Below are 16,676 nucleotides of genomic sequence, written 5' to 3'. Positions count from 1 at the left end.
TGAGATAGCAGGTGAACTGCTAAAACTTACCCTGCAGAATCAGCTCTCTGGTTTTAGGTGCTTCAGACTGTCAGATCTTTACACACAGCTCAAGGATAAGTGGGCCAAGATACCATTTTTTTTCATTTCACAGATGAGGTTTGCAGGTTACCTGAATGAGATGTGGAGTCACAGTGCACTTTTAATGGTACAGGGACTTACTCAATGGCTTTACAAGCCAGGCAATCGACTAGACTTAGCTAAGATTCTCGACACCATTTTGGCCATTTCTTGCATGGAACTGACAGCGACACTCAAACTAACAGAAGAGGAGGCATGAGAACCATGACAAAGAAGAGGCCACTGAAAGCACTGGGCCTTATGCCTTAGCATCTTAGCCCAAATGAAGTTATTGTCATCAACAGTTACAACTTTAGAACCTCACAGATATCAAGAGTGCGAAGCTGGCTCTAGAAACTGGCTCCAGTTTGTGGCGCAGGCTGAAACAGGGGTCTCTTCCAGAAATACCGACAAGAATAGAAGCTGCAAACAGTAATTCTTAGCAGAAGCTTTATTTCCCTTTTCACACTGCGACATTTGATATTATAACACTAAAGATGTAAAAGGATTGCTATGAGCTATTGGAATATGTTCAGAAAATCTTTGGACAAGTAGAAGACATAAGGAAGACTGAGATACAGGGTGAAAATGTGTTTAGAAAGAGTAGCCATGAGCCACTTACAAAAGCAGGAGGAATGTTGAAGATATCAGTATTGAAACTTTTACTCTGTGGGAATGTAGGTACAGAAGAAAAAAAAAAAAGGCAAAAAAAAGCAAACCAACAGAGGAATTAATTATTCCTTCCATGTAATAATTTTATGCTATAATAGGCTCATGAAACTGTATTTCAGTATTCATATTCAATAATGCCCCATTTTTCTCCCAAACTTTCTCTTTGAGCTTACCCTAATACCTTTTTTCAAAAACTTATATTTAAAAAGCAAGTGTTCTCATTATTCTTAACAGAGGCTACTGCATCACTGGATTTAAGTCCTTCTGCAGGAAGGTTTACCCCAGTGTACTGGGTTTGCGTGGCAAGGTTTTGGTAGCGGGGGGGCTACAGGGGTGGCTTCTGTGAGAAGCTGCTAGAAGCTTCCCCTGTGTCCGATAAAGTTAATGCCAGCCGGCTCCAAGACGGACCCGCCGCTGGCCAAGGCTGAGCCCGTCAGCAACAGTGGTAGCGCCTCTGGGGTAACATATTTAAGAAGGGGGAGGAAAAAAAAAAAACGTGCAATTGCAGCCAGAGAGAGGAGTGAGAAGATGTGAGAGGAACAACTCCGCAGACACCAAGGTCAGTGAAGAAGGAGGGGGAGGAGGTGCTCCAGGCACCGGAGCAGAGATTCCCCTGCAGCCCGTGGTGAAGACCATGGTGAGGCAGGCTGTCCCCCTGCAGCCCATGGAGGTCCACAGTGGAGCAGATATCCACCTGCAGCCCGTGGAGGACCCAACGACGGAGCAGGTGGATGCCCAAAGGAGGCTGTGACCCCATGGGAAGCCCGCACTGGAGCAGGCTCCTGGCAGGAGCTGTTGCCCCGTGGAGAGAGGAGCCCACGCTGGAGCAGGTTTGCTGGCAGGGCTTGTGACCCCACGGGGGACCCACGCTGGAGCAGTCTGTTCCTGAGGGACTGCACCCTGTGGAAGGAACCCACACTGGAGCAGTTCATGAAGAACTGTAGCCCGTGGGAAGGACTCACGTTGGAGAAGTTTGTGGAGGACTGTCTCCCATGGGAGGGACCCCACACTGGAGCAGGGGAAGAGTGTGAGGAGTCCTTTCCCTGAGGAGGAAGGAACGGCAGAGACAACGTGTGACGAACTGACCCAAACCCCCCTTCCTCATCCCCCTGCGCCGCTCGGCGGGGGAGGAGGTAGAGAAAATTTGGGAGCAAAGTTAAGCCTGGGAAGAAGGGAGCGGTGGGGGGAAGGTGTTCTAAGATTTGGTTTTATTTCTCATTACCCTACTCTGATTTGACTGGTAATAAATTAATTTTTTTTTTCTCCCAGATCGAGTCTGTTTTGCCCGTGACGGTAATTGCTGAGTGATCTCCCCCCGTCCTTATCTCAACCCATGAGCCTTTCGTTACATTTTCTCTCCCCTGTCCAGCTGAGGAGGGGAGTGATAGAGCGGCTTTGGTGGGCTCCTGGCATCCAGCCAGGGTCAACCCACCACACCCAGGTACCCCCTCTTCATGCTCTGTTTTTGTGGGTGACAGACCCAAAGGAATACACCTGCTTGTCTGTGGACTGGCATGCATGAAAACTCTGGAAAATGAAAGGTAGCCAGGATTACAGCCATAGGTCTTCTGGGAATTAATAAAAAAAAGAAGTCTTAGAAAGGGAGACAGGAGAATCTAAGCCAACACAGAGAGTGAATTACAGTATGTGAGGTCACACCTTGATATGTAATCCAACCAGAACAGAAAAGAACAGTTCCTGAGAAACTGAGAAGTAGGTGCTGTTGGAAATAAAGAGCAACAGGCTAACTTAGGAAAAGAAGGATAGAGAAAAAGTCCCAGACGGACTTAAAAATGTATTTGACATTCACAGGTCTTAGCAAAGCTCAACTGAGGAAAGTAAAAATATTTTCTCTCAGGTTAAAGTTTCAGTTCTTGTAGACTCTGTTCCCTACTTTGCAGGCAGAACTCAACTGAATTTAATTATGAGTAAATATTTTCACAAGTAAAAGTACTCTTATTGATAAGGTTTCAGAAATGGGGTCAGGTTGGAATGAGGTTGGATTTGAACCTAACTGAATCCAGTTTTGGCTGACAAATCCTTAGATGGATTCACCTGATACTGTAAGATAGCTCTATTAATTATAGACCTGTGAATTCTGCTACATGTCATCTGGACCTGATTAAGCCTAAAGTTGACCGTATTCACAATTTTTCACCCAGATGACTTCAGAAACAATATTGCACACACAGAGTTACAGAACATTTAAAAATTTGGTTCTTAAATGTCTCAAATATATTTTTTAAGATGATAGGACCATGTATGAAGGATTATGCTTACGTCTCTGTTGCTTGTGTTGCCTTTTCTGTTATAATAAGAAACTCAGAAGAAGCAGCTAGTTTTTAAATAAGCCTACAGTGTAAGATGGTATTTGACAGAGGGACACAGCCAGCTTAAAAGTACATTTTAAATGAAATCACTATGTTGAGTTGCTTAAAAGCAGCCAGTGTACTATGTTACTGAACTATAACATACTTAGAACTTCTAAAATGTATTTTTTATTTCTTTTTCTTTTATTCCTAGAAAGCAACATGAATGGAGATTTAAAATGAAAGTGTAAAGGTGATGCTGGTTGGTCTGACTGCATGACATTTTTGCATCAGCCTCTAACTTTAGGTAGACGGGTTTCCAGCATCATAAAAACCACCATAATTTTCAATATGATGGTCATATAGCCACTAAAACAGCTGATATTAGGGGGTGTTGAATGACACCTGTAAGGGCCCAACTGCCTTTGATTCCCACTGGAGTCAACTTCTCTATCTTCAACAGAAATGAAGGGCATTTAGGTCATCTTAAGAGAGAATCAACGCTTTGAAGACACAAATAGAACTGATCCTCCGCCGCCTGGGAGTCACTGAAGAGTTGTCCAAGTCAGAAAGACTGAACCATCTACATTTTGTCCCTACTGGTATTTTATCTAGGTTGATTTTGATACATCCTACCAAGGTAGCATGGAAAATTGTCATTGTTTGTTTATGAGCACACAGAACATCTCAGTCTGTAAAGCTGCAAACCAAATTACTTTCACAGCAGTAAAAAAAAAAAAGTCATTAAAAAAGTTATAGAAACATTAAAATAAATCACTTGCTAGCTGAGACTTCACATGTCTCTAGCTTCAAACTAGACAAAGCTTCATAAGTGAGCTGGAAGCTTTCAGAGATGTTTATATCAAATAGAGATCCAGACCTAATTATAATGGCATTGATACATACCACTGTACCAGTATTATTTGTAAACCACATCTCTTTCTGAGTATTTCTGACGGGTTCGAAATACCCATGCACAAATCAGGATGCTCATTCTTATTCCCTAATAATCTAAATGCAGCATATAGTTTACAAGGCTGTAAGGAAAGCAGAGATAGTAAAAAGGATAGAACCATCTGTATACTTTTAAAGTTCTCTCTGGTTCTCAGATTTCAGCATGTTTATATTTTATTGTCTCATTGTGTTTGGCTGCCATAGTTACACAGTGACTTTATGACAGGATTAAAAGATGTGTTGGAAGGAATTAAAAATACTTGCTCACTAGTTTGGTTGGCCCATAGGCACAGAGAAATCAGGGGAAAAGGGAAGATACCTATCATTGCTTGCTTAAAATATTCTTTGAAAGAAATGCTGAGGCACAGACTTTCACTTATATAAGGAAGGTGAATGATTTAATCAGGTAATGATGGATTCAGGTGACATTTAGTGTTAGGTTCACTGGAGGGCTGCCATCTTTGCACCAGAGCCAAGGTCCACAGACTATTGCACCAAGATGCAAGCCTCCACCCTATCTTTCTATAAAAAATTACAATCTTTGCTACCAGTAAAGATGCTGAAAAGCCATAAATTCTTACTTAATTTGCTTTCATTTCCTCCACAAAAATGATGTGCAGTATTATAAGAGTCAGCTTTGAGATTCAAATTAACCTTTGGAAGCCACTTCGGTCAAGTGCAACTTCGAATCGAACTTTATGTTGCCCATTTTAAATGTCACCTTATCAGAATTTACATAGCTAGTTCTAACTTTCCTGATTAAAAAAAAAATATATATTTACTGTAAAGTGTTTGTACATTTACAGATCAAATTGGTTTAGTAATGGGTAAAGACTCTAAAGAGGGCTGAAAAACCTGAATGTGAAAAAACAATTTTGAGTAACCAAAAAGGTGAACAAAGTACAAAGCAGTTTAATCTAGCTCCTAGTTTGGGCAGGCTTTGAAGACCATAGGAACTACATTACTGCAGAACTGTAGAGCTGAAGGCTCTTAGGTGATCAGCATAAAATGAGATGGCAGACTTGGTCTAGTTCCCGTAATGACCAAAAAGACAACAGTATTCCCAGGATGGAATATTTCTTGTTTGTGTTAGGAGACATGGACAGGCAACAACTCTCAGGGACTACCTATTGCTTTACTCACCCTGCATGTAAACTGAAGATTGCTGTCTCAATACTGTTCATCCAACAGTTTTTCCGTAAAAAATAAACATATAAACAAAAAAACCAAAGCCCAAGAACTACAAGGACTATTGAATGCAAAATATTTTGTGGGGAAAATTCAAACACTGTCCAAGGAAGTAATAAGCAAGCTCTGACACTTCTGCAACAAGCCTTACCAGGAAGGCAACATATCAATATCTAGGCTTTTCACACTGCCGTTTCATGCTAGTTTAAAAAGTCCAAACACGACAGTCCTGAAGATTTGGAAGGAGGGAGAAAGAAGGTTGTTTAGATGCAGGCCATTATTTTAGAGAGATGAAGGCCAAAATAAAACAAAATAGTAAACTGTCTTTGAGTCTGTAAGTCCTATCAACCTTCTAGTGAAAGCAAGCATACCATTTCAATCCACTTGCAGAAATGTTTAAGTTACAGGCACTGAGTAATTACGTATTATTAATGCAAAATGTGTACTTACTAGTCTTCATGATAACTGAGCAAATAAAAATGATGAGAAATGTATTTACACTAAATATTCACTACAAAATATCTAGTAAGTACAAGACCTCTGTGCTGAATACAAGACTTTGCACCCAGCTGACAACTGAAAATTCTTTTTTTCTCTCTTTCTTTTAATGAAAGCTTGGAGTTTTCAAGATAATACAGTGCACAGCAAAAACTGTAGAGAGACCCTAAAAATCAATGGACCTGTAACTGTTTTTAGACATTGCTATTTTCTACTCTCCCTGATGTTAAGCCAATTTTGGGGACATTTGGCTGTGTGTGTGTTTCTGCGAGACATTTGCAATCAGCCACCACGTAAATTATCCCAGAAGCAAACTGAGAGCCACAGCTGAGTGAGCACTAGGCTGAGCAGAGAGAACATCCAGTTCTCCCATCCCTTATATGTCACAAAAGCGGGTAGAACGTCATCAGATTCTACTATGACCTAAGACGACACTGATTTTATATATTGAGCTGGTTTTTTGGTGGGTTTTGGTTTGGGTTTTTAGCCACGTAATTTCTTGTTTCTAATTTTTTCTAATATTATTTATTTTTATCATTATCTATGCATTCTTTACCACAGCCCCAAATGTATTTCTGTGCTATGTTAAAAACATATATTAAAAATACCCAAAATTACTCCTTCCTATAATTCAAGACAGGGTTCATTTAATTTTTTTACTTTTAAGAAAATTAGCAGGGATTGCAAGAGGCAGGAAGAAGAGGAGGAGAAATCAGCCAGGAAGAGACATTTTTTAGACTAAACTGCTGTCATCTGAAAAGGAATGATAATCTCCCATTACCCTTAAAAACAGGTGTATACTCTACATTAGAGGGAAATTCGCCTCGTGTAAGGGGCTACTAGGTATCCTGTGATGCACTTCACTTCTGTCTTATGTAAGATGCTGGTGGTGTACAGACACTGTGCTGGCTCTCTGAACAGCTGCCTGTGGCTTTCACTTACTGAGATTTCAAAAGACTCCTTTGAAATGGAAAGAATGGAAAGACTCCCGTTGACTTAGTGGAAAGGACATCAGGCCTGACGTGAACACAAGATGGGCTTCATAATCTTAACTTTATCAGCTCAGCCTTGCTCTCACTGAAGTCAGGGCAGTTTTGCCCATGACTTCAACAGGAGTAGCACTTAGGTTCTACAAGTCTGAGCTAATTTAGTAACTCATGAATGACAAGAAAGGTTTGGGAAGTCAAACGTTCTTTTTCACGGAATCTATAATTAAGTACCCATCACAATTAAATTATTAGCATTTAAAATAAGCAATTCTTTGAGTGAAGACTTGTTATCCTTACATATGCACAGTTACAATATTTGACTCTTCAGGTAGTCTGGTTTACTATTCTGTATTTATAAATTTCCTGGGTTTTTTCTGTTTTCTTATTTGCAGTTATGCAGTAATCAGCTTATTTCAAAAACAAGCAGAGAAAGAATGTGATATGAACCAGGAACTGAAATGGTACAGGGAAGAATGACCTCTAGGAACACTGGGACTAAATTCTGTCATTTAGAGTAAAAAAAACCTCAGGGGAATTATTCTTCATGCAAGCTTAAAGGTAGAATTTGCCCATTCAAAACATGAGTACCTTTTCCTATATACTTCCTGTCACCTACCACAATCCATGGTTTGATTCATCAAAGTAAGTAGCGTCCATTATTTTGGATGGTATCTGAAAACTCTTAGTAGTTGTGTCAGTTTAGTCAGCACCATTACTGAAGATGCTGCCATGACATTATGATGGTAACACAATTCCTGTTCTTCGTTTCTTCATTATTGTTTTTCCATTCGATGCTTGGTTTTGCCTTACTGCATATTTTTTTTTGTCTTCACAGCACTGTCACCTGCTGATGCAGCTAGTGCTCCAACCATACTGAGACTTTTTGCACAGCTGCCAGTTCTAACTTGAGCTGCGTGGCCAAGTCCAGGTTGCTAATCTGGAGAATGACGTCCCTGTCTTGTGCTTCCATGCCCAGAAACCTGCTGTCTCTGGTGTGGTGTAAAATTTCAGGCTACCTATTACTGCCAGAAGTCAACACTTTAACCAGTTAACGTTTCTGTGGCATTTTTTCATGCTCAAAATACAACTAAAATAATCGTGCATCAATTCAGTTCTGTAGGACAGCTATTACATAGCAATTAAGTACCATTTATAAAAACAGAGCTGCTAGTTGAAGTTGGTGCTTGAAATTTAGCAACCACAAAATACAAATTGCTTCAGTGGAAACATTTTTTGAGCTTTTCTGAAAATGTTCTTGAAGGTCAAGTGAAATCACCTACCTCTTTTTTTTTTACTTTTTCCAAAACAACGACTTGAAATGAGCACACTGTTTCTGCATATGCACTCATTTTACATATGAACCCAGGCCACTAGGAATCTTCACTGGTATGTTTGTTTACTGGCTGCAAACATTGCAATACTCAGCTCCATTAGAACAACTGAAGTCTAATGTTTCTTTTTAGTGGCTATATGACCATCATAAAATTGGTACTTCTTGCTGGTAGAAGGCCCAAATCCCCCAGTAGTAAAATGCATGAGAGGAGAATAAAATGGCCATTGCCTCAGCAATGGATAAATTAAAATAACATTCATTATTTTTCCTTATTAATTTTACATTAAATATGGAAGTACTATGTTTAAGAAATCTTGGCCAAATGTTTCAAATTTTGGGTTATGTGAAATTACAAACTGAAACTACCTTTATGCTCCTTATCATAACTAATTTTTAAAAAGAAAAGTATACCACCAGATTGCATTTTCTTTCCTGAGAATTCCAGGTGCTCAACATCTATGAAAATCAAGCAGGTTTTATTGAGGAGCTTAAATTTGGACTTAGCAACCTAATTTTAGTCTCTGAAGTTTGAATTTAATTTAAAGTGACACTGTATTCCTGTACAGGCCAAGCTTGGCCTCATGTTCTTTAAATAAAGCACCTTCAATTTTACCTGAAAGGATGATATCTAAATCAAAGTAGAAGGTTATTTTGTCTCCATTGGTTCTGAAGCTAGAACAAGTGGCCGTGCAAATTATCCCACTCGTACTAATTTATGCCAAAATATGTGGTGTATTTGTAACAGGTATCAAGAGCAGATTAGTACAAAGTACTGGGCAGTGACCAAAAGCTGCCAACTTACTCTCCTTAGAATGTCATCTTACAGATATTTGTTGAACCTGTTTAAGGCCACTGTATATCATATCGGTGAAAGACCAGTTATTAGTACACCGATATGCACAAAGCACTACACCATTGCATTTTGTTCCAGTTTTAAATGCACTGGTACTTTAACAAAAATAAACTGGATTTCTGTAACAATTTAAGTATGGTAGTGGTGTAACTAGGAGCAAAACCCAAGCACAATCCCTGTGTGCCAGCCACAAGGTGTGTTCAAGAGCATCCACGACAACCTTCAGAAAATAATCAGTTTTCTTCACAACAATCATTTGGGAATCCATGAGAAACGCATACAGAAACCAAATCTGAACATGCACCGGATAGCTCCAGTGTTTTTCTATTTTTCATAATCAAAATAAACGTGGCAGTGGGCTTAACATGACACAGAGAACTCCCAAAGAAGCCCAAAGGGGCTTTTTCATGAGTAACATCTGTAGGACTAAACACTACGAAAAATTAAAAGGTACAGTCTGAAGTCCTAACAGGATTTAGTCAAAGATTGTACTATTTCACTTGGAGCAAAAGAAAGAAAAGGCGTTTAAAGAATAACCAACCTTGAATTGTCCTCTTGAAGAAAGCCTTGCAGGCCTCGCAGGAAGCCACTCCATAGTGGTACCCTGATGCAATGTCACCACACACCAAACACAGTCTTTTGGGCATCGAGTTCAGCATATATTCACACTTGGTCTGTGAATCTTCAGCGATGGTACTGGAGCAGTCGTCATACCGTTTCCTGACCGGCCCATTGCCCCCAAGCCCTGTGGCCGAAGGGTAGAGGGGAGGTGAGTCCAGCCCGTTCTGATGTCCATTCATGGTGGAACTGTAGCTCCCGCTGGCGTCTGAGGAGCCACCGGGGCTGTGGTGGTTGATGCTGTCCGTCAGAGAGGCAGGGCTCGACGGTTCCGTCTTGATGTACGACGAACAGCTAGAATCAATGTGTCGATCTTTGCTTGACATTCTGCAGAGAAGCCTGTAGTGGGGAGAGAGAGAAAGAAGAATCTGTGTATTAAAGACAGTGCTCTTTAAGGCTGCTCTGGAAGGGTTAGGGACTGCACATCATTCATTCATTAGTCAATACCTCTTGTTCTACATGAAGGTAATCAGCATAAGGGCATGACAGAGCTTTGTCAAAGCTCCAGACAGGCAGTAAACAAAAACTTTAAAGAGACCAAATCCATCTGTTGTCCCCTCCACCTGCCCTCTAGGCTACGTGTCAACTTCACATCAACTCTCAATTCTGAACTTGTCATCCAGCGAGTCAAAAAATTAAAAAAATCCTATTAGATGACTTGGCTGTTAAATGTCTTCCTTTTTCCATCAGTACTTTCCTTCTGTAAATTCCATCATAATCAGGAACAAGTATTTCTAAGTTTGATCACATAAATGTTCTGCTCTGTAATTAATATTTGTCAAGACACTTGACTAAAACATGTATCCATCATCTATTGATCTGATCCCAGAAGTGAAGAGCAAGTCTCTCAGAGTCTTTTTTTTTTCCTTAATATTGCTTTGATATTGCTTTATTATAGATACAGCTATTTAGTAACAGAGTAGCACATCAACTGGGAACTCTAACAAATAATTAAGGCTGGACTCCATTTTCACAAAATCTAAGCAAAATGATTCATCAGCTCTGGCTACAATTACTTTCTAGCCATTATCCTCAGACTAACCAGTAATAACTACGCCACTATCCCACATATCTCCAGCTCTACAGGATCTGACATTTTACGTGTTCCATTCTTGGATTAAAAAAAAATATATTAGAGGAAATTTTAGATAGAAGTTTTGTCTTTCAGAAGGTGAGATTCTGTCTTACTTCTCAGTTCTCATGTTTTCAGAATTAAGCATCTGAAATAAAACCATATAACATTTGATCTGACAAATTAGTGCTTTCTACGGGGGGGGGGGGGCGGGGGGGGAATCTTCTTTGTCTGTTCCATCCCCAAGTTTTTTATTATTTTAAACATATTTTAGGGAGAACAAGGGACAAAAATAATAATTAGAAAGCTCTGAATCAGATACTATCTTCATTTTCTACAGCTGCGATCATGAGACCACAGTAGCAAATGTCCTACCCAGCATTTTCCTGACAGTACTCTCAGAAGCTGCCAAAGTACAGATGACAGTTATGAGCATTTCTCTAGAAACATTATCAGCAGAAAAGCAACTACCCTGTAAGGCCATCCACCTGGAGCTATAGATTCATGTTTTCAAAGCAAATGTGTAAGTCCAGACAATTTGACTGACTTAACTTTCTAAAGTCATTTTTGAGATCTTGTCTTCACTTTTTCACCTTTTTGTGTTTAAAAAAAATAAAAAACCAAAAAAATTAATTTCTGCTTCAAGATCTGGAATCAAATTCACCAATGGAAAATAGACATAAATCCAGCGAGTTCACTTCCTTCCCAATGAGGGTAACTGAGATCAAAGCTTGACCCTTCATTAAAGATATCTGCTTAGGATGAGATTTACCCTAAAATAAGTGCCCATGGATCTTATTAAGGATCTCTCAATCGTTGTGATCTTTACTGTAAAATTCTATTGAAAACAAACGACACGTGAATTTGGAAAACAGCCAGATTGATGTGCAGAAATGTTACCCTCCAAACCTAAAATCAGTACTTATTTGGGGAGGTGGAAGGAGCAAGCGATCTGGTGTCAGCAAATAAACCAAGGAAATGGGAAGGTTAAAGCCGTGAAAATATCTTATTACATTGGACCACCTGCTTGTGTTGTCCTTTCCTCAAGAACTGGAGGGGGGGAAATCCCCTTGCCAGCCTGCAGTAGCGTGTGCCTTTTCTTCTGCATCTGCTGCCTTGTAGCCGTCACTGTTAATGAGTGCTGTAATTAATAGATAGCTCTCTCTTGTCTCTCTACTTGCACTCTGGGCTAAGCACTTTTCTCAAGTCAACGTTTGAAAGAAAGCGGGTCGGCACTGACTTAGAGCAGCTCTGCGAATTCTTTTTAATTTAGAGCACTTACACCACCACTTCACTTATTACCTTATAATTACTGGACCGCTCTCACATACATTACGATCTTAGACTAGAGTTAGAAGTTATTAGGGTACTAAAACATGGTGTCTCTCTGTCTCTCTCTCCTCTTTCTTTGACACTGTATTTTATACAGCTACGATTAGAAATATCAATTAACTTTCACATTCTACCAACTTATTTTTTACATTATTTTTCTATACACTAACACTAAGGTCCTTTTATTGACTAAACAGGTACTTGGTCTTCTTTTCATCTCCCTGCTGCTGAGGCTCCACATATAAAGTCTCAAAATACAGCAACAGCAGTCACTGCCTACAGTCTGTCATAACCAGCTTGATGGTACGTTCTTGCCTAAGACTCCCACTGCCGATTTTTTTTTCCTAATTTGTGCAATAATGAGCTCGAATGTCACCCTTTCCTTCCCAGAAAAACCATTTGCAATTAATTAGTTGTCCAAATGCATGTTGTTTTAGCCAGTGCAAAAGTGGATATCTCCCACTCCAAGCGGTCAGAACCAAAATATAATCTCAGTTCTACAAGCATTAAAATCCGATCACCAGTGTTGCTTAGGCTGAAGCCAGTCTGCTGATGCTTCTGAAGTAGCAGTTTCTGGTACTAACCAAGATAGAGCTGCTTTTGGCTACAGCTTAAACAGTACAGACTGGCCTGTTGCATGCTGGCAAAGCACAAATGCAGTTAAAACATTAACCATTCCAATGAAAAGCAAAAACAACAGCGCCTGACTCTGGGAACAAAAACTTTCTTAATCCCCCGAAGAAGGTGAACCAGAGACAAGGCTGGGTACTAGCTGTGGGTGGGCAACAGACACCTACTGCTTTCACTCCCTCGTTACTGTACCACATCTGAACGAAAGTAATTCAAGAGCCATCTTATACGGATGGCAGGTGGGACCACCATCAAATTATCATGCTGAACATTTGGAATAATGCCTAAGCTAGATCTCTGTAAAATCCCTCCCTCAGTTCCCTCCTAATTACTACTTAGCTTGTTACACTGAAGAATTCCTAGACACCATTGCATTACAGTCTAAAACTACAGTTGGAGCTTAATTCTCTCTTCCTCTCTGTGTCTGAAATTCTACAGCTCTATTATTCAAGCCTGAAATATTCACAACTATCTATAAATTCAATTGTCAGCCGGTGGGTTTTATTCTAGAACTCACTTCAATCTAAAATTAGAGGCACTAAAATTCACATTAACTCTAAGAGGAATGTAGTGAATAAGACTTTATTTCAAAAGAACACCTTTTTGTCAGAAAGGGCTATTTTCAAGATGATGGCTTTATCTGCATTCAAAGAGAATAAGCCCAATTCCACATTGTGCTGTTAATGCAAAATTTTTAGGTCACATTGGATTAATAAAAATCTAAATTTAGTTAAGGTTTATGAATAGAAATAACATGTGTCATATAAAAACGTACAGTATTTATTTTAAAGCCTTGGTGGGGTTGTTTTTTTTCTTTACTAGATTTTAAGTCAAATAAATGGCAGCTCCATTTGTGGTGTGCTGTTCTCAGGTAAGTCTTCTAACAACTGGCAGCTCTTGGGTAAACTTTCCTTTCAATTAACTATAGGGAAAGTAACTAATTTGCTCTAGAAGCATTTCCATGCCCATACAGAAGAGAAACTACATAGGGTGCTGCAAGCCTCGAGTAATATGCAATATATAGCATAACTCTTCACATCTCTACTGAATTTACTTCAAAACTTCCTCATTTAAGTAAGACCTGAAGCCAGTCACTGCTGGCAGAAAGGTACAATGACAGAGCACTTCAATATGCAACTCCTGCTTTAAAATGGTCTTAAACAATAGCGGATAAATTGTAATGCCATGTGCTTATGAAAGGTTGAATATATTAAGAATTTATTAATGCAATCACAGTCATATTTCCATCTACCTGCCACATTACTAATGATATTGACAGTGCTGACACTGGCTAAATCAGTATCAATATACAAGTGGAGTGCAAAAATTAACTGCATCTGATTACAGTATATAGCCTCAAAAAAAGAAAGCCTTCCCTTTCGAGCCATCGGGAGCTTCTTATATTCCATCCATACATGCAATTGGTTCAGAAAGTTACTTTTCCCCTCATCTCCCTTATTACCAATACCTAAAGGAGGTCAAAAGAACATGCCAATACTTCACAATCCGTGAACACATTTCATGCTCGCTTTTCAAGTAGGAAAAGCTCTGCTTACAGCATCATTTGCTACTTCAGAGCTGCGCTGGTGGTTTCAGTGAGAGCAATAATTAGTCACAATAATTAGAGTGAGCACCTTTATTATACACCAACGCAAAAGTCCACTTTTACCTACACATGAAATTTTTCTTTTCTTGAAGAGAGAATTACCCTATTTCCATAAACGTCAGAATAAGTTGTTATCAGTTGACATTTTTAATGACAGCTACTATGTGGGAGCATCAGCAAGGCAGGTGTTATTATGCACACCTAGGTACTTTTTATGCTAACAGTGCAATCCATCTCATTTTCCTCTGATACATTCCTCTAACTCACATGGATGTCGACCAAAAAGGTCTTAACTTGTTATCCTCATACTTTACCTATGAAAACCAATGCATGAAAGAAAGTCTTGGTCTAAGTGACACAGTAAATCTGTAGCAGAGTCAGGAATGGAAGCCAGCTCCTTGCTTTGACTGTAAAGACCACACTTCCTCTCAAATACTGTGCTTACTTTCAGTATCATTTCACAGCTCTATACCAAAATCAGCAGACAGAAAACAGTGCAGCATGTTCCAGTGATTTCCCATACTCTGCTTCTCTGAATGTAAAAAGGAAAAAAGTTTGTGCGGAAAGAAATGAAAATGTTGCTTCTTGCACCAATGCCTACAACACCTCAAGACTTTCAGCGGGTCCTGTTAAAGAGCTGAGTAACAATTTCAGCCGAGCCGCTTTACATTGAGCATTTTTTTTCTGCTTCAGCTAATTGCACTCTAGTAAAGTGGCAAAATGTGAATCACTTAGTAGGAAAATGGGCACCAGCTGCTATTGTCAGAGAATGGAGATGCCAAAGAAAAGGAAAGTGACTGAATGAAGTGTCATGTCAGAAATCAACGGTGCAACGTGTGATTTGAGAAAACATGACTACTTTACAGAGACAGGGTGTCATTATGGCATCACAGTAATACGATGCTTTGACAACTGCTGGGTCTAACATATCATCATTGCATTAAGGTGCACTGGCTTAGTTGGGGGAAGGAAAAGAAAGGATTCCTTCTTTTAATAAGAAATATCATGAGGCCTGCTTGGTTAACGTAGTGGATGAGACTATTAAATGCAAAGTATTGCTAATCTTGTCCCATGCACGCACAAACAAAACTGTTATTACGCATTAGGTCTTTACTGACGAACACACATGTACAACCATGTAGTAAAGAGTACCCTGTGCAAAACGAACAGCTGTGGTGGAGGTTTTTGTTTGGCTTTTTTTTTTTTTTTTTAAACAAATGTTGAATGTTTCATTGGTTCTTGTAATTTCTTTCTTTCTTTTATGTTTTCCTGAAACCTTCACCACTTCACCTTAGTAAGGGAAAGCAAAGCAAGCCAATGACTTCTTCCAGAGCAGCTGTCATAGCCACTAGCAGCCGGAACAGAAGAAGCAACGCTTGAAGCCATCATGTTGTTACCAGCAGTGGCCTGAGTTAGCTGATGATTGCTGACAGAGGATCCAGCTTCCCAAACAGTTATTATGGCTCTGTATGCAATCTACCAAGCTCTGCTAAAGCACTTCCTACACACAAGGCAGTGGAAGACTACACTACTGCGTGGTCATTTTTAGTTTAACAAAACAAGCCATAACCTGAGGCCCTTCACATTTGCACCTAATCTGTGAGGCTGCACTTAGTTTGTTTTCCATGACGTTTTTAAAAAAGCAAAATTTTCAAGTAGCTGACTTGCAACTACTGCAGACCCTTCAAAATGAGGGGGAATTATTTTAACCTCCCCGTCGTCCCCCCCCCCATATATAAATATTCATTATTGCTTCCCTTTCTATTTCAAGTTGATTCCCTGTGCTTCCTGGTTGATAAACTTTGTTAACAAGAAGGAAATGATCCTGAGATACCCCAATGCGTTGCAAATTATCACTGTTGACAGCTTCTACGTTTAAGGATTACATCTGATGCAACAATGCATACTAGTGTCATTTATCTTTAGCTCATTTCCTTGGACCTATTTCAACTGAGGGTGAGCATCTCTTGTTTATAGCTCTAAATACTGTAAGTGAGCAACTGGCAAATCAATAAAACTGTTAAATGCATAATAATACTGTGTAATTACTTACATGATGTTTTGCATAATTAACTGTCTGAGGTGTTCCTTGATATAATGGATACTCAAGAGTATGGAATAACCTATAAGCCTATAAAACACACCCTGTTTATACGAACAGAAATTACGTTTAAAACTCTCATTCTAATAATCCAAATCGGGCTTTGGCACCATATGACAGAAAGCCTTCCTTTCCTGCCAAGTCTAAATCAATTCTTATGGCATTACTTCATAACTAACGTGATATTTCACTGATGATGACTATTACCCTGATTACTTGGAAGTAATGTAGTAATAGCAGAAATACACTTAGATTAAACAAACTACTGCTATTTAATCAATATTATTGAGACAAACTAAGTGTTTTAATAAGTCTATATAGATGCACTAATGCTGGTTTAATTAAATGTATCCTTAGACATGCACAAGCTCTGCAGCATACAGATCCTATGGTTTGACAGACTATAACATTACTCTTCCGAA

At 39.4% G+C, this 16,676-nt stretch overlaps 1 protein-coding gene across 3 annotated transcripts in view; it reads right to left on the bottom strand.

Annotated features, from left to right (window-relative positions):
- ESRRG (estrogen related receptor gamma) overlaps positions 1-16,676 on the bottom strand; it is a 290,909-nt gene that overhangs the window by 117,974 nt on the left and 156,259 nt on the right. For all 3 annotated transcript variants that reach the window (XM_050894411.1, XM_050894413.1, XM_050894412.1), the window contains exon 2: positions 9,437-9,852. In XM_050894411.1, the coding sequence (XP_050750368.1) occupies positions 9,437-9,839 (403 nt within the window). In that variant the 5' untranslated portion in view covers positions 9,840-9,852. The remainder of the gene's footprint in view (positions 1-9,436; positions 9,853-16,676) is intronic.

Source organism: Gymnogyps californianus, chromosome 3, assembly GCF_018139145.2.
Source record: "Gymnogyps californianus isolate 813 chromosome 3, ASM1813914v2, whole genome shotgun sequence".
NCBI classification, from domain to species: domain Eukaryota; kingdom Metazoa; phylum Chordata; class Aves; order Accipitriformes; family Cathartidae; genus Gymnogyps; species Gymnogyps californianus.
This window is presented reverse-complemented; position numbering and strand designations above follow the sequence as displayed.